Raw genomic sequence first — 19,555 nt, forward strand, 5'->3', positions numbered from 1 at the left:
TAATTTTAGTTTGCATTAACTTAAACACAACAGCAATACCTCATGCACACACATTTTAGCCCTAGAAAAGTGTACTCAAATATAAGAATTACACAGACTAAGTGTTAATGTTTTAATCACAAATATCACACAGATTTAAAGTTCTGTAAATAATTTATCTTTGTCTTTTTTCTACCACGATCTGATTAAAAATGGGAGCCTAAACACAACAAATATCAGGGCAAAACAATTACCTAGACAGGAATTTTTCAACTTAGTTCCATTTTCACTAAATGAGGTACTGTAATACAAGACTGCCTACAGTTTTCCTCTGTAAGAAGACTCTGAACATCAAGATCTTAGGGAAAAAGTTCTTTATCAGTAGAAGTAAATTTGATTAGAAGATTGAACAATTTACTGATAAAAGTAAGTTTGTAATGAAATATCATGCTCCTCTTTACTGAAGCACTATGAAAAATTTAGTGGGATAATTTCTGGGCCTGTCCTAAAGCAACTGGAGCAAGAAGTATTTTAGCAGTCTGATCATTATTCCGGCATCTTAACCAATTGACCCGTTCACCTGGTCTGCGATACCTGGTATGATGATCTCAGGGACATCCAGAATGTTGCCAAATGAAGCAGTTTTACGATGGCCTCGTTTAGGCTTGGAATAGGCTGAAAAAATACACATATACAATACACATGCAAAACACTAAAATGGCAAGAGCAAAATTATTAAATTCCTAATACTGCATTTTTCATATATTTGGTTAAACTAGAGTTCATGCAAAAATGTGTCATGCAGAATAAACTGCATTGCTTTCCACTCATGCTTACACATAGTAAAGCAACTGTTAAAAAGCAAAAAATGCAGAACTAGCCATCATTACAACACAGTGTAATTAGTTATAGTTAGCAACACAAAAGTCAAACACAGAAAGCAGCATGGCAACACAGAAGGGAAAACCAAATGTAATTATCCAAACAGAAAACAAATTAAATTATTTCAATTCATCTATTCATTCAAAAAAAAAAAAAACAACTTGATTGCCTGAACTTAACTAACATTTTCTCTTTAGTGTTAGGTACAAACTATTTTATTAAAAAGTCTAATAGCTAAGTACTTCTGCTTCTTTAAATCACCTCCTTTCAAAGCAAATCTCATCTTATCTCTGAAAAAATATTTACTTTTACTACATTTGACAATCATTCCTGCCAGTTACTCTTTTGCCCTACCAGTGAAGATTTTTTGTTTCGGAAGTTGGATATAACTACCAGCTTTTTAATTTCTGAATAATGCTCAAGAAACATTATACACCTTGAAATACAATCTAGTAATACATTTTTTTTTATTTTACCACTTCTGTAGTTTAAGATAAATAGTTCCTATTTAGAGAAAAATCTGAATGCATCTCCTAAAAGTAGAACATTGTAGCATACTCATCTCAGTAAGTAAAGTGACCTGCATTACATGATTTACTCTTACAATTAATCCAGAGGACGATGGAACAAGATTAAATAATTTTCAACTTGATTTAACAACAGCCCAATCCTCACCCAGCCATGCAATTTTTTTTCAGGTTCACAGAATATTATTTCTGTCACACAGTTAACGAGATTAAAAAAATAAAACAATACAGTGCTGTTTCACCTCTTTTTGAAAAATTTGTGGTCAGGTGTGCTTGACCTCATTTCTCATAGTCCACTACTGCATGAAGTGATTTCACCAAAAAATATCCAAAGTACCCCAAACCAAAAACAGTATGTTCAATATGTACTTCTATTTCAAGAAAAAGAAACCCTACAGTCATAACACAAAACCACCAAAAAGCCCTTAGATTATTCCAAATAGTAATTATTATTTCAGAGCAATGTACTTAAAGAAGACAAACTAGGAAAATTAAAACTCATACAAAGGAGGGCCAGGCTATCTCTGATAATGTCAAAAAGTTACATTAAGAATGTCAGTGACCAAAGTGAGTCCTGACATGTTTTAAAATAAAACCAGCAGAGTGTTATTACCATGTAAGTACACAGTTGCCTTCTGTGTTAAGAAACCTTTATAGATATTCAGGGTGAGAATTGCTACACAGTCATCCAATCAAAGACTGACAATACAAAAGACAGATTTTGGAATAAGGCTTTAAAAGAAAAACACTAAAGTAAAAATAATTTAGGGACAGATAAATATTATTTCAGTACCTCAGCATTAAATAAAACAAGATCCTGGAGTAATCATAACACAATGAAGAACAAAAATGAAATAGCCATGGTGCACAAGAAAGCCAGAATTTGGATATGTAATTCCTTATTAATTGCAGCTACTTGACAACCCTAATTTTAATATTGGTATAAGAGTAGTCAAAGAGCTAAATGACCCTGAACTAACCAAAGTAATTTTGGTTAATTAAATCTGTTGTTATATACCATAACACAAAAAGCTTTCACATATGGAACTTAAAATCTGAAGTTTACATATATTAACAAACAGTATCTTTGATGAAGAAAAGAGACAAGAAAGTGTTTGCCAAGTATACACATTTTTATTAATTCACTCTTCTGCGATGAATCAAGATAGCTTTCATTATAAAATTATGTATTTATACTTACAGATAAATTCTAATTCTCCTAAAGATTAAGGTTTAGAGATGACAATTTATATCTGAAGGAAACCTGGCAAAACACCTGTAGCTTTTTTTTTAACAAAAGACAATGCTTTCTTAACCTGGTGGATGAAATCTAATTACATTTCTCATTCTGAAATCTGTCACAGTGGATTTTTAAACTTATTTGGGAACATGAACTTTAAACCTACCTCTTAATTTCAAAAGTATCATACAGATAACCCTGAAGAAAATGTTATCATGTAAATAATTATGCTAGCAGAGATGTAATAACACTATTTCAGATAAAAAGGAGAAAGTTGTGCATCTAGAATAAATCTGTTATTTAGAAGTCCCATAACGCATTTTTTAAAAAGGTAAAAATCTAATCCAACAAAATCTCTAAAACCCTTAAAATATTCAATTAAAATACTCAGTCTTGCTGAGTGGATAACCATAAATAAAGGCATTTACCACCCACAATTCATAAAGGACAATCAAGACTACAGGAAAAGCTTAAGAATTTTCATATGGCTACTCTTGTCAACTTTCTGTAAGACTGTGCATGTTTTACATTTTCCTTCCTCCTTTATTTCTTTCCCGTTCTTTAGTCTACTCCCCAAACATCATTAAATTTTACCTGTGATGGAAGCTATTCTTGCTTCTATTTCAGACATGTCAGCGCTCATCCTTTTGGCTTCTCCGGAAACAAGGGCTGACGGCGGTCGTGCGCGAACATCTGACAAGCTCTCAACACTGCTCCCACGAGATGGGGGCAAACTCAAGCGGCCAGGGTCACCCTGTTTAACAGTCACATTTGTGAAAAGAAAATTCTGCACAAGCTCCTCCATATTACACACCAGTATTCCTCTACAATATGCATTTTCAAGATTTAAAATTCATAACACAATAAATGGCAATAGTTTAGCTATTGTTGGTATATACAAATGAAATATCTGCAGCTTTGAAAATAATCAATCTAACTTCACACCAATAAAAAATCAGCAGAACTAGGCCAATATTGTCATAAGAGAATCTTAGCATTTTTGCATTCTACTAGAATTCTGCTTCAAAATTCACCTAAAATGCTTAATCCCTTCATGTCATACTAATATTTTGGTTATAAATTAAGGCAGCAATTTTCAAACATACTTTTTTAAATCTAATAAATCCCTTTAAATACATTGGAGATGTATTTAAAGGGATTTATTAGATTAAAATTAGAGCCTTCTAGTTTACCTTTTTGGCATCACACAACATTTTTCTGTCCCTTTTCTTCTATATTCTTCTCCTATTACTAACTGCATCCAATTTTGCACTATTTTGAATGAGGACAGATGTTTCAGAGCAGACACAACACTTATGTCTACCCATGTCCATTTTGTTACTATGTTTCAAAATTGCACCCGTTGGCTTACCGGCTGCTTGGCTGTATTTTTGATTTGCTGTGCCAATTTTGATTCTAAACGTTTAATAGTGTCATTGGTAGAAGCTCCTTGGAAGTCACTTGGCTCCATGTTAGCATCACTCTTGTTACTTGTGTTTGTAGAAGTGATGTCCATGAATGAACCTAGAAACCAGTAACAAGGAAAAACATTTGAAAATATCCACTAAAAATACTGAAGTGCATCTCTTGACAACAAAGCTCTCAGATGTCTTACTTGCCTTTAAAGCAACACTCTTGAAAACTTTTAATGAAAGACAAGTAGCAAGACTGCTACAGATCAATCAGTATAAGAACCAAGAGGAGTGAAAAAAAAAATCTAAATACTATGATAATATTCTGAAGTCAATCTTTACCTCTCTCTGAAATTTTTAGGGTAGGTGTTACATTAGCAACACAACAATTAATGACAAAGACCATCATTAATCACAGAGCAGCACAAATAGCTGAAAAATATCAGCCAATATCTATTTACAGTTTGCTGTGATAAATTCACTTAAAATCATGTGCTGAGAGGTGGAGAAAAACTAGTAAAGTCAGTGAAATGCTAAAGCTGCAAAGATTTTTTTTAATATAAAGATGAATAAGCTGCAAAGTAGTCAGTGAAGCTTTATCCAAAATAGCAGCAATTTCTTTGGTGATAGAAAATAATTCAACCAAGCAGAGGAAGCTGAAGACATGTAAAATCAAAAACTACTTAAGTGGAAAAAAATGTACTCTAAACAATGAGGAAATTTTTTTTTTGTTATTATTAAAAGGATTTCTTTGAGGGCAAAACTATCTGAAAGTCTAGCCCACATTTTGTTCCATCTACAGAAATTTCTAGTGATTTTTCTTGCACTTATTTTAAATTACTGTATTTACTGCAACTTATCATAAAACAAATGCAAGTTTAAATTGTGGAGATTGCAACTTAAACCAGGTACAGCTTTCAAGAATAGTGAAACATTTTAAATTGATAAGTCATAAACATTACTTATGAGTAGAAGAGTGTCAATTGCTAGCAATATCAATGGGGATAAAATGGAGACATTAAACTTGGGCATTTGGAGACAGCTTTTACTATAAACTTTTTCTTCATTACCAGTACACTTCAGCAAAACCATTTGACTGAGAACACTAAATATGATGTGGTATGAGGCATTAACAAAATAAATGGGGTCTGCTGATGCTTAAGATTTTGGAAGTATTTTCCATTTTGAGTTCAGAATCAATCTAAGAATGCGCTTTATAATCTATCTGCATCATTTCATGTTGCTGTTCTTTTTCTCTAACTTATACAAATGTACCTGTGCTAGTGGCAGAGTTGCTTTGGCCTTCATCTGAATACTGGCAAGGATACTGCAGAGGTTCATCAGCTCCTGGAAAGTACTGTGAAAAAACAGTAATTACTTAATAAAAAAGTAATTACAATTGTTTCAAAATTATTATTAAGTAGTACCTAATAATTCATAAGTGTAAATTATATATTACATTTATAATAATTTATTTAGAAGATAAATGAATGGAATTATTTTTAATAATGTAATACATTAGATACACCTATGACTTTGTTTATTTTCTCAAATCTATAATGAGTTATTACACCCCTTCAAAGAGGGAATATATGTATATATATATATATGACAAATTATTTTCCTTCAATAATTTGATAATTTTTATCAAAAAGAGAGAGGCAAAAGAAAACACATAAACCCCACCTTTGGAGTGGGATGAAAGGCATATATTTTGTACATTAATTTTCCAGTTTAATAGTTTAAGAAATTATTAAAATACTTAAATAAATTTTTATACCCGCATCAAGTGTGTCATTATTTTAACAATTTCCTCCATGGATGGCCGTTGTGAGGGATCCTTGGACCAACAACGGGTCATTAAACTTTCAATTGGTTTAGGTAAATTTTTGATCAGTGGTGGCCGAGTACCTGCAATTGAAATTAGAAAACACCTTTAAACTGACTCTAAAACAGCTGAAAGTGTCTGATCTCTCTCCAGTATTATGCTAAATAAATAAAGAAAAACGCAGAATTAATTGTAATCTGGGTTAACTGGCATGTACTTAATTTTCTGTCTTACAAACAAAAACTGACAAGAAAAGTTCCTTTGCACTACACAACAGCAGCAGAAAAAAAATAAACTTTTCCTTTAGTACAGGTTTGAATACATTCACTGTATGACCAAATACAGCATATTACAAAGGCTAATTAAATGTTACTTCTTTCTGAAGAATAAAGTTCTAGGCCAAACTAGGAAGCAAGTAATAACAGTCTTTGTTTCCTAATGCTGTATTCACAAGAAAAAAAAAGTCAAAACAAAAAGTCCCCCAAGCAAACAAAAAAACAAAACAAAAAACACGAACAAAACAAAACAAAACAAACAAAGAAACAAACAGAAAAACCCAAAAGACTTAAAGTATTTTTGAAAACTGATTTTGCTCCTAAGAACACCCTGAAAAATTATCAGGCCCTGGAACTACCAATTTTGTGTGACTTTTTCATGGTCTATACTAATTTGAATAACATTTAATTTCAACTATTGTATAACTATTCAGCTTGTTTTGGCTTCAAGTTCCTCCTCTTATTACAATTTCAATGAGAGCAATTAATGGACAACCAGTTGTGCTGGATATATGAGACACAGTGATGGTTTGCAAAGAAAGCAGTAGTATTTAAGAATATATTAAACAGAACAAGTAATACATGAAGTAAGAATGCTACAATAGTTTTAAGTGAGATGAAGTGCACTAACACTTTGTTCTTAAGAAAAAGGAAAAAGAAACTGGAAAAAGATGAAGAAGATAAAATTTTAAAGCAAAAGTAGGTACAGATAGTGAATTTTAAAGTATACACACCTTACTGAGACTTCCTAATTTAGTACTAGATTTACACTCAGTTTTACAGTAAATGCTTTTATGCAAGGCATATATCACTCCTAATCTCAACGTCCAGTGTGCTTGAAAAACCGCAGAATCTCATTCTTCATTCAAAAATGGAATTTGCAAACATCTCTCTGTATGTATTATTAAGACTATAATATTAATTGATTCTATTTCTGTCTGCCCCATTCTCTTCTTTGAATAGGATATGCCTGTGCTCACCTTATGCTTCTATAATTTACTACTGAAGCAATGACACTTGGGCAGAGTACCAGCCTTCATTGCTTGTTTGTTAATTTTTTTCTTCCAAAAAGTTTGTGCTTGCCTTGATGTCTCTCACAAATTGCAGAAACTCTTTGCAGACATTCACTGAACTACTTCACTATCATTACTTTACTACTCAAAAAACTGTTTTCTCATGGTACCTAAAAACACAGCAATAAAAAAGTTACACCTCAAGCATGAAGATACTACAGCCTACTCTGCTACACTGACCAATGTTACACTACTGCTTTAAAGAAAGCAGTGCATTTGAACAACACCACTGTGTCCTTTCATAGTCTAAGCTCCTGAAAATCTGTTCTGCATAGCACCTAGCAGAGTAGAGTGCTGCTCCATGAGTGCGGGTACCTAGGCATAAAGGTAAAACCATTCAAACAGTAGAATAAAAAAATAACCAAACCCCAAAACACAACAGACGAAAAACAAAAGTAACATTTTTAACACCTAATGGTCCTGGAGGAGGTTTCATAGTTTCTAAGATTTCTAAACATAGCTTAAGTTACTTATAGTTACACATTTCTTCTAGATGTCCAATTAAAAAAAAAAGGTAAAAGAAAGACAAGGTAGCTAATAAAACCATCATTCAGGTAAGAGGTTTTTCTCAGACCACTTTTAAAGTGGAGTGTTGTAATAATGATGACATTACTCTATCCTTCTTTGTTCATGCAGCAGTTACAGGTAGTAAATGCTGTAGCAGCCAAGTAAATCAAAACCCACACTGACACAAACTGGCAGTGTCTAACTGTTTAGTCTTCATGACAAAAATGCATATTCAATGAAGCACAAAATGGAAACACTAGCAATTTAAAGCTGTACAGTTAAGAGTTTTTAGCAAATTTATAGGTCATATACACAACTTCAAATGCAATAAAGTATTTTCAACTCACCATTGTGAACAGCCCACATTATTCGGAAAGCTGGACCACCAATCTCATCAAAAGGTTTCCTACGGGTGATTACCTCCCAGAGAATAATACCCCAACTGAAAACGTCACATTTTTCACTGTAATTGCTACCTGGAAGAAAGCCATCAATATAATTTGACTCTTTTCTATGTAACACGTCAAAAAGAAATAGGATTTGAGCAGATCATAGAATCAGGTTGCAAAAGAGCTCCAAGATCACTGAATCCAACCTTTCCCTAAACAACATAATGTCGACTCAACCACGGCACTAAGTGTCATGCTGAATCACTTCTTCAATGCTTCCAGGGATGGTGACTCCACCACTCTCCTGTGCAGCTTGCTCCAATAAATAAATAGCTTTACATACTTACTTTCAATTCACATTTATTTTGCTGAGAAAAACCAGTTTTCTAAAGCTGGCTGATTCATTTTAACTTAAGCCTGAAATCACTTGACAGTATGACTGTTAAGAATGCCCCTCTCTGGGAATCAATCCTTTTCATTTGGAGTCATCTCGAAAAGATAAAATGCATCACTTTTCTTATATAATAGAAACTGCAATTTATTAGGTTTTAAAAATCTCTTGCATTCAGGATTCAATTGATTATGTTTGCTTCCTCTAAATATTCTTCAATTCATTTCTTCCAATCTTATCACAATATGCCAGCCAATAACACCTGTTATATCCATTACTCGTAATTAATTACAGGTCTTCAGAAAAACTACTAAGTTATCACATGAACAAAACAGGAGAGTCCTCAATTCTTCACCATCTTATTTCCTCCTTGCTTATTATTCTTATTATTTTTGTAGTGTCATTACTTAATTAAAATTCTTGGACCATAAGTTCAGTATTTCTAAGACTCCTAAAGTGCTGAAGACAGGTTGGAGATATAGAATAATAAATAAAAATATTCAGAGGCTACAAAGAAAGAATGTATGCTTTGTAACCATAACTCGTGTAAATGCTAACAAGAAATGTGAATGGTTAATGACATGAGAATAAATGTGCAAATATGAATTATAGGAGATTTGCTCACCTATCTTCAAACAAGGATTAAAATTGGCATATAGTGGTCAAGAGATTTTTTTTTGTTTATACTTAATCAGACATTATTTAGATAAATCATTTCAGTAACAGCGGAATTAAAGAAGTCTAGTTCCAGGTGAATACCCACCATGTAGCAATAGTTGCAACAGGCTCCATCCATTATCTATGAGCCAACTTCCTCTGCCCCCATACCTCTGACAAACTGCAAGGCAGACAGCCTGTTCTCTGGTCAGTTCTTCCAGTCCAGCCAGTTTGCAAGGCAAACACAAGAAACAGGCTGCAGCATGAACCCTCTTTAAGTGACGGCACTAATTTGGATTTTACAAAACTCTCTGAGAATGTGGATCTCAAAAACTCTTTACACCTGCATCAAAGTAGCTGAATGTGGCTAATGAGTTCAAAAGGTACGAAGAAGAAAAAGTCAGCTTTATCAATCAGCTTATTTTCAAAGATGCTGGGGAAAAAAAGTCATGTAAACGAAGGCAGATCACTAAGGAAAGCAAAACAGTCTCATCTATGCAGTCACAGAACTTCTGGAACACACAGCCTATAAGACTAAATGGTACCATTCCCCTATTTGAGCAATGGAATTCTACTTTATTGCTGAGAAGTCTTGGACTAATTCTGAAAAGTGAGAGTCCAAAAGAAGTGAAAAAGTATTCTGTATTATTTCCTTATTATCCCAAAGCAATTTATTTTTCTTTAATAGTTTCTTCAAATGGGAGTTCTTATATTGGAATTGGTCTCTTTTACTTCATCCTGATCTATATAATGTTATTTTAGTTTCTATTATTTGATCTGTACAAAGGAAGGGGGTTAGGTTTAAAATGGGGGAAAAATTCCTAATATTACAATAACTAGTTCACTAAACACCACGTTTTGCAACAGATGCTTTTCATGCCTTTATTGTTCTCACCAAGAAACCTTAGTACTAGAACAGCACCAAATTAATATTAGCCTTTATTTCATTGTTGAATTCCGATTCAGTAACAGAAGCAAAGAAATTTTTAGCAATTTTGACATTTATAGTGGTTATTTTTAGTAGTTTAATGACTTTTTCAAGAGTAATTTGATATGCTGCATTGTAGAAGATGCATCATACTAGATTCTTTCCTCTCTTTGGTACTTGTGTTTTTGTAATGATTTGTCTATTTATCAGTAAATGCTTTAAGTTAAAAGCACATAAAAACAACTGTACACTGAAGGCTTCTTGTGCTGCCCAACAATAACTGCAATACACGGTTTCTTTCTACCTTGCTGGATTCATATACTAGAGGAACTAGGATATGAACTGATAATCCCTACTACAATACACTTATTTATATCCATTTTATATTAAGATTTTTCACAAAAAAAAAAAATCTGTCTTTAACACTGATTGTTCACTTGCTCATTTCTAAAAGAAAAAAATCTCTTATTTGTACAATTTAATTTAATAGCACGTGTTAAGAAAAGAAGCAGTCTTGGCTAAAAAAATAGAGGAAGTGCCTGAATATAAAATGACATAATAGAAAATTTTCAGGAATCAGAGTGAAACAAATAATCCTTCAGTGGGTACTTCCACAATATGTGGAAGAAAATGGTACCTTCAGAACAAAAGTTCCAAAGGTGATGTTTGGGTGGATCCTAAAACTGTATATGGACATTCTCTGGAATAAGGATAGTAAAAAGAAAAGAGGCCACCTGGATCCAGAATCTGGGAAATCACTGCTGCACATAGGCACTTGCCAAATATATCAAATCAAGGACACCTGCTTCCTAAAGCAGGAGGGTGACTTTTCCAGACCATTGCTAAATTGCATTGATAATTAAGGTACAGACAGATTAAAAGGTGTTTAATCTGCAATTTAATATCTACATGTTTATTTCTTTGATAATCATGCAGCAATTATAGGTATCTAATTATCAAGTATCATCAGTCTTCCCCAATTACACTCCAAGAAATAGCTTGTTTTTCTACTTAACCAAATTAACTGATATTAAAAAGTTCCTCACTATGTAGGAAAGAGGAAGTACATCAAATCTCTAGATTACACAAAAAGCAGATGAAGATGGGAGTTACAAGAAAGTGGGGGATGAAAAAAGAAAGCAATTATGTTCAATTTAGAATCTCTAACAGGGAAATTCTAAAGTTAAAAGCTAATCAGAGTAGGGAGTGAAAGTAGTGACAGTGTATTTAAATGACAGAAGAGTTTGAAATTATTTAAGAATCTTAGAAACAGCAAAACTGTGGGGAAAGAGCCCTCTGGCTGTATTTTACTGACTTACAAAATAAGGAAATGCAGCTGTCTAAAGGTACTCCTTATGTAAATCTCAGCAATGACAAATAAAGGTTCGACATCTTCACGTAATTAAATATCTAATAATAACATGAGAGAATTAATTCAGTGCTGTGCTTCAAACCTCTGCACAATTATTTGACAATAGAGATTTAAAAAAAAATGTTAGACTTCTGCCAAAACTCTTTCAGTTGTTACCGCAACTTTAGTAAACTTTATTTTGAAGACTACATGATGCTCTTATTCTTACACTACATTAATTCACAGTTGCATCCCTATAAAAAAATGTAATATTAACACTTAATTTTTATTACCTTCAAAAACTTCAGGTGCCATCCAAGCAGCACTTCCTTTGTTGTTGGTCATGTGTGTTTGAATATCACAGGCTGTACCAAAGTCACAGATTTTTAGAACTGTCCCCCCAGCTACCAAGAGCAAACTGTCAAAGAAAAAAAAGGAGTTAAACCACTCTTTTTTTTTTTTTAATCCCAACAACTATCATTCTAATATAGGTGAGTATCTTAGGCTTTGTATTTCAGGGCTTTGTTTTATAATCTAGGAAATACAGAAGGTAATTTGTGTCTAATGTGAACATATTACATATTTTAAAGTAACCCAATATATGATGTAATTTATTAATTTCTACATGCTAGATCTTAAATAAATATCTTTAGCTATAGTAAACCACTAAGCATATACTGACAAAAGTAGACTTTCAGATGGCAGGGGCTGAAAACCAGCAAGTGCTGTGATAATTTTATCAAAAGAAAAACAATCAAGACTCCCACCAACGTCAGTAAATGTATTTAATAAATGGAAGCCCTTGAAGTTACATGTGAACTCTAAATCAAAACCGGGGAATACAAGAAAGTACTAAAGATTTAAATTGTGGATTCATGTTATGTTCAGGTAATTTTACCTGGTAATAACTGCAGATTACCACCAAAAAGGGATGATTCTGCTGATCCTCAAATATCTGTTTCTATCTAATCTGTGGAGCCAGATCTGAAGCTGTAAAATGAGCTGGATAACAAACTGACTGGTAGGAAATGATTAGATTTTGTTTTGGCGGAAAGTGATGGGAGCTTCTGGCAGGGGTAGTGGAACAGGCAGAAGGAGAGGATATAGGAGGATGGCCATGTGGCTAAAGAGCTCTAATGCAACAGATTAAATATGACATTAGAACCAATCAACCCCCCTACAATGTTCTCTTATTGAACACAACCATTCCAAAACTGGAAGATTTTAAATGCCTATGATTACAAGCCCTATTCCTAATAAAATCCTTCTCCATGATGCAGGGCACGAGCAGGGTATTTTTCTAGCTGAACAGAAATTAACTGAATACAGTTAATTTTCTGTATCATAAACCATCATTTTGTAACTGAAGTTTCAAATGCACAGCTTTTATTTGGAATAGAGTACATCTAAAAGTTAGTACCAATTAAAGGTATTTATTTTAAATGCAATAAAATTATTGTAAATGATCTTAAATACCATTTGTAATAAAATATGAAAAATGAACTCTAAACCTACTTTGGTGGTTTCAGGTCTCTGTGAATTAGAGCCTTTGGTTTCATACTGTGGAGATATGCCACTCCTTGGGAGCACTGTAAACACCAACTCATGGCATGTGCAGCAGTATAATGAGGCAGAGGTTCAGCACCATGCAGCACTGCAAAACAAAGGCACAAACTAAAAAGAACTTTATTGCATATTACAACAGATACAACGGAGTTAACAAAATACCAGTCAGAAAGCTCTATGGAAACTAAGTAATCACCAACACCTCATTACTGCAACTAAAAATACCTTTCTGCAGACTGTTAAAATAACAGATATGTCAAAATATTTCCCATTTTTTAAAGTACATTTTCCATAATCATTTATGTTAAAATTCAATATGAAAAGTGTTGCTTGTTCTCAGCTATCCCTGGTAAAGTCTGTACTAAACAAGTGCCCAGGGAATTTACAAATTAAGGAAGAATGTTTTCAGATGTTTCACTGGAAAACCTTACATTACTCATATAAAATACAAGAAACTGCTATCAAGAACAAACCAGTGAACTGAAAAGAGGTTTTAAAAGGCACACTCCCTTCTCCTTAAAATTTTTTAAGAATTTCAAAGAACCACATAATAGTTGGAAGAGACTTCTGCAAATCCACCAAGCAGGTCAAGCAGGTCACCTCCAGCCGTTTGCCCTGGACTGTATTCAAGTGGCTTCTGAATAGCTCCAAAAATGGAGACATATTTATGAAACAACTTGTAGTTTACATGTTTGCCCTAATACTAGCACTTTAACTCCAGGAAGTTGAAATGATACTCACCATTGTATAGAGAACCTCCTTCAGCATACTCCATAACAAGACACACCTTTGGGGGGAAGGGGACAAAAAACAGGCATATTTTCAATGCAGAGACAGAAAACAGCTTTTGTAAACTGAAAGGGAAGTTCTTTGAGAGCAACAGCAAAGCCTCCATACCTAAGCTAATGAAAAATACATCATCAGTTTGAAGTGTATGTATTTACACGTAAGAAAAATCAGTTTTATACCTAGTTCTCACGGGAAGTTAGAAAATAAAAGAATGACCTCCCTCCTCCTCAGACTTAAAAAGCAAATACTGTCTTCCAACTGCAATTCATTGTCCTTTACTTAATTTCTTTAGTGGCTTACATAAAAATTTTTGTTAAATACTATATCAGAAGAATTTCTCTAATACAAAGAAAGAAAAGGGGTGCAGCATTATTTTAAACAATTAGACAGTCCATACAAGAATTAGCTAAGGATACATCTGTCCTGTCACAGTATCCTCTTTTCTGCTTAGAGAATTTGTGAGGCTGTTTGCAGCTGTGGCAGAAAGCAAGCAAATCCTGAAAATTACATGTATGAAAATAGGAACTGATTTACAAGACACAATCATGTCATGACACTGCATTTCTTTTTGTACTGATTTGCAATTAACAGGACTGTAGATATGAATGTAATTACATTATGTAATACACTAGATGCCATTTTGACAAACTGAAGTATAACTGGCATTGAGAAACAGATTTGGAGTGTTCTTGAAAGAATTAACTTTTTATAGCAGTAGAAAGGAAAAACAAATACCTGAAAATATCAACCAACCTACATATCTGTATATTTCCTTATTATGGTTAAAACATAAAAAAGATATAAAATATACATTTTTAATATAAAATACATGTTCTGTGCATTGATGCTTGCATATGTTAAGCTAGTTACCTTTTGTCATACTGACATAAGCTATAACTTACTGGGTTTAAGCAGGCTCCATACAACTTGACAATATTGGGATGGTTTACCCGTGACAGTTGTCGAAGCTGCAATACAAATCACACAGTTTCAAACCACAGGGAAAAAAGGCTAATGCATTATTTTCATACTTATAAATAATACACCACAACAGCAAGTACAGTCTTCTATGTCTGCATAACTCCAGATGGTGATTTTACGAATTACAAGATTCATGTCACTCTTTGCATTTTAATTTATGTAATCAGGTTTGTGTCAAACTGGACATGTATTTTAGAAGAAAGTTTGATGAAATTATCTTTAAAGAAAGTATTTTTGTCAGGCTATAGTAAAGTCACTCAAGACAGAAGCACTGTGCAACTATGATTTCTATAGATTTGGTGCTCTTCCTCAACCCTTCAATTTTGGGATTACATAAAAATTGTCTGATTAAATTAAAAGAATCAGAATCATTCTGTCTGTTTTGACAATACAAAGGACAAAAGTTCTAAAGTCCCCAAGCCCACAACCCCAAAATAATTTAATATTAGAATGACATAGTTCCAAGAACATATTACTATTTGTACTGACAATTGCATCATTTTGCATTGGGATTTTTTTTACTAGTACACAGTAGAAGCAAGCAAAAAGGAATTTTGTTCCCTGTACACAGACTGCTGAAGTACTTTGTGCTGTCTTCGGAACAAATGCTATTTTTTCTATACACTTCAGAAGATCTAAAAAATCAGAATGAAGTATTTGAACTGATGCTTACACCGAGCAGGGTTTCCCAAATAGCAGTAATTACTGAAGCATTTCTGGGATTATCCACTCAGATCTCTTTCGAACACAAAAATCCCAGGAGACTGATTAGATTTACTCAGTGTTAAACTAGACTCAGATTAATAACCTTAAAAACTTTCCATCACAATGAACAACATATAAATATTTACAGAAAGGTTTTTTTCAGCCCTTTAGTGTGTCACATTTTATTAGAGTTAGTTCTACATTTAAGAGTTTTATTTTTAACATATTTTGTGTATCCTGAACATTCTAAGCTATAACTGAATAAATACTAAGTAACATATCACAATATATGTAATTTAAATTTAGCTTTTGATTCTAGAAAATATTATGTATCTTGGGAAGTTTATCAATATATCTGAACTACTCAAGACATTTTTAAATAAGCAGACATTGAATGAAAACAGTGATTGCCTTCAAGGTAGCAATGTACTTGCATAGAAGAAAAAAAATTAATCAAATTATTAGAACTGCTGAAAAAACTCAGAAGCAGTTTCAAATATCAACCTGATTGTACTGGAGAACCTATGCTGTGGCCCCTGGAAGTGTTAATCTGCTTCAAGGCTTTGGTGGGTATTCCAGCTGCACCCTGACTTCACACTGGGACAGAATCTAAGAACTGCTATTTCCCTACTTGTGTGCCCTTGTCTCTCCCACTTGCTTTTCAGCTTTTATGAGAAGCAAACTAAAGGAGCTGCAGTGTGCTTTGACAGGTCTCCTGTTCTGCAAGACAAGGGTCCAGGCCTGAACTGGGTACCGCAGGCAGCATTTATCTTGTGATGAAGACATAGCTTTTAGTACAGTGAGTGCACCCATGAATTTCAGGAAACAAGCTCCACCAAACTCCATATTTTCTGTCAAAAGTACTGTACCTCTACAATGAAGGCTTTTCTTTCAGATTCACTTTCTATCTGTTTAATGGCTACATCTTTAGCTCGCCATTTTGCCTTGCAGACCACACCAAAGGCTCCTCTTCCAACAACCTAGAACAAAATATAAAACACTGGAGTTAAAATCTGAAACAGTTTCATTCAATGTGCAGAACTTCACAAACAGAAAAGAAATTTAATTTAGAAAACTGAAGATACACAGGCTCGAGTTTTGCAATAGGAATTGAATACTATGCCACCAAAGCATAACTGGTCTTAGCTAAGCTTGCTCAAGAGATCATTAAGACAAGAATGGGAAAACACATACAAAAAAATATTATTACTAATGTGCAGTGACAGTATCTCAGAAAAGTATCATCTCAATTATTTAGAACAAGATTTGCTCAGAAGAAAATTATAGGAATAAGACCAATTTTTCGTTTTATTTTTAGGTTTCACCCCTGAAATTACATCTATCTGCTGTATTTGTTTATTCTTGCTAAAAAACAGGAATTAAGACTTCTGAAATTTAAATGCATACACAACTGCATAGGACCATGATAAAATCGGGATGAGATGTTCCGTGTGCTCAAAGTTATCAGTTCATTTTCTTACAGCTGACTCAAGAATGTGATAGGAGTAAATTATCCTGCAAGTCCTCGAAAAAAGCATCTACGAATGTTTTCCCTATTTCTGTTGAAGTTTGCTTTCTAGCTTATTTGGAATTAACATTGCCTAAAACTATGGAAAAAAACAACCCCAGACAAGAGTCATAACTCTTCATTGTAACTTTGCAAAAGTAGCAGTAGCTGCTTCTGCATACTATATTGTTCAAGTAATCCTTAACCTTTTCTGTGAAGAAGCTCTAACACCACCATTATTTAGAGCAGCTCTTTGAAACCAAGCATAGGAATGAAAGCAGGATAGAAAAAAAGGTCACTTGCAGCAACTGGTGAATTATACATGATGTTTAATTGAAAATCCACTTCTTTTAATTGTTCTTCAGAGGAAAAATGGCAACATACAGGAATAATGACAAAACATGTATGTGAGATGTAAAACTGAGATGAAGGTGTTGCCAAAACAGTGACTGCAGCCACTACAGGAAAGCACAGACAAGTGTGTTGTTACTCATATGCTCAAAAGAAAATGAGGAGGAGGAGGAAACCTAAGGCACACACAGGCACAGAAGGAAAAGGAGCTCCTCCAAATCCAAAAAATGCAAGGCAGGCAAGATGAGAAGTAGGAGAGAGGTGGAGAAACAAGGGGCTGACTACCATTTAGGTAATCCTTAGCTTAGGTTCTTACTATGTGCTTTCCAAATAAATAAATAGTGAAACAGATTTCCCCTGCGAATGGGATGGAAAGGGCTATAGATGCATAACTCAAGATCTGCTAAACTGCCATGATGGATGTGAGAAAGTCTGCAATCAAGGCCTCAATTTGAAGAGATGAAAAATATAAATTAAAAAAATCCCATCAAGATCTTGCATTAAGGAAGATCAAAAAAGGGAAATTATGCTTAGTATTTCTTAGAAGTTTCATGCGGATGTAAGAGACAGCTGCCCCTGACAGCCATGGTGATCAATGGCACTTTCTTCTTCTGGTTTCCTTATTATGTAAGAAATATTTTTCTCTTTTACATTACAGCATGCACTTAGCCTTCCAGGAGCTCCTGCTATCTCATGTTTACTTTCCACAACAGTGGTTCACAGACTGAGTCTGCAGTAAGACATGCACAGAACATGCCCAATTCTGCTCCATTAAAGAACAGAACCTGTTGATTGCAACCTCATCCCCCAGCCAAAGTGCCTTGTGTTGCCTTGTTACATCTCATCCTGATGTAACACACTCTATTTTCTTGCATTCCACACGTGAGGTTGGAAACACCAAGCCATGAATGATAGATGAGCAGCCTACAAAAATAGTACATATAAACAAATTGGAAACAATGAGTCACTGGAAGACAAAAAAGTCCCTAACAGTCTTCCTTGTTATTTCCTTTTCTCTCAGACCATGTTTTGAATAAAACTGCTCATTTTCTAAGGGTTGGCAGGCCCCCCACCCTCTACTGCCGCAAAAGCTGTCCATTACAAAGCCCCTACCCACCTTGTATGGCACATGACCAGACCTACAGAATAAAGAAAATCTCATCAGTCGGTGTGCGTGCTCTAAGCCTGCATTTTGCAGAAATGGTGATTAATGATCACATAAAAATCCACCATTCAAGCACCTGGGAAATACTAAGGACAGTTAATGAGAGGATACCACAGAGCAGCTTGTGAAGGATGAAGAGTATTAGCAGCAGCAATACAGTTCCACATCTGCTGCTCCCCTACACTGTGAAGGAATCCAAACAGGGTTACCCAAGTGAGTGGGAAGAACACTCCCTTTTCTTAGGAAAAAGGAGATGGGAATATAATGAATTCTCCTAGGTGGATACAATTGGCCTTATGGTTCAAGCCTCTGTGAGACACCTTTTAGAAGGTTTCTTTTCTTAATATACATTTTCTCACATGCTTTCAGAGTTTTCAACTACAACTTTGTTACATTTAATCCAGTGACAAGAACAAAAAGTGATTTGAAAACAAGTGCATATATGTAAGTTAAAAGATGGATCTCAAAATTTAATGAAGTAATTTGACTTTTTTTTCCACTTCGTCTGAATCACTTACAACAGTTTGTGATGGGTCAGGCTTACTTTTTTTCTGGCTAGTCATATCTTTCCCTGCTGAAAAGACTTGTGTATGTCCATATGTACAAATACACTATATGTACTATGTATATGTTTTTAGTATTATAAATATGCAATATATACTACGTATCTTTTTATACATTACATATTTTTATTTTTGAGATGTATAACAAAAAAAAGAAAGCCCATGTATCTCTTCCACTTGATTCCATATGGTTAAGTTCATCTCATAAGTCAATATAACCGCATTCTGTTCCCCTGCAGATAAATTCATGACTATTTGCTGAGAACTGGTACGTGTACTTTTAATTAATATACTAAAGAAATCACTATTTTTAATGCTGTTGTATTTTTTAACAATGTTTCTACTGAATGAAGAAACTCACAGGAAAAAGTATACTGCCCCATGTAGTGTTTTACATTGAGCCATGAATATCACAATATTTGGGTTTTAGCTGAAAAGTGGAATAAATTCCAAGAATTAGATGTACTTTAAGAAGTCCCACTGATGACT

The 19,555-nt window shown here is 33.9% G+C and overlaps 1 protein-coding gene across 9 annotated transcripts in view; it reads right to left on the reverse strand.

Annotated features, from left to right (window-relative positions):
* The window catches only part of MAP3K7 (mitogen-activated protein kinase kinase kinase 7), a 48,113-nt gene that overhangs the window by 19,978 nt on the left and 8,580 nt on the right, over positions 1–19,555 (reverse strand). For 4 of the 9 annotated variants that reach the window (XM_064412689.1, XM_064412688.1, XM_064412693.1 and 1 more), the window contains exons 2-12: positions 16,350–16,460; positions 14,697–14,762; positions 13,747–13,792; positions 12,955–13,093; positions 11,733–11,857; positions 8,071–8,199; positions 5,821–5,951; positions 5,316–5,397; positions 4,001–4,152; positions 3,223–3,382; positions 574–654 (exon numbers count right to left, since the gene is read on the reverse strand). In XM_064412689.1, coding sequence (XP_064268759.1) covers positions 574–654; positions 3,223–3,382; positions 4,001–4,152; positions 5,316–5,397; positions 5,821–5,951; positions 8,071–8,199; positions 11,733–11,857; positions 12,955–13,093; positions 13,747–13,792; positions 14,697–14,762; positions 16,350–16,460 — 1,222 coding nt within the window. Of the gene's footprint in view, positions 1–573; positions 655–3,222; positions 3,383–4,000; positions 4,153–5,315; positions 5,398–5,820; positions 5,952–7,123; positions 7,288–8,070; positions 8,200–11,732; positions 11,858–12,954; positions 13,094–13,746; positions 13,793–14,696; positions 14,763–16,349; positions 16,461–17,994; positions 18,126–19,555 lie in introns of those variants that run through there. The other 5 variants (XM_064412690.1, XM_064412691.1, XM_064412694.1 and 2 more) reach the window with 3 other exon arrangements.

The sequence above is a fragment of the Passer domesticus genome, chromosome 3 (assembly GCF_036417665.1).
Source record: "Passer domesticus isolate bPasDom1 chromosome 3, bPasDom1.hap1, whole genome shotgun sequence".
Classification (NCBI taxonomy): Eukaryota; Metazoa; Chordata; class Aves; order Passeriformes; family Passeridae; genus Passer; species Passer domesticus.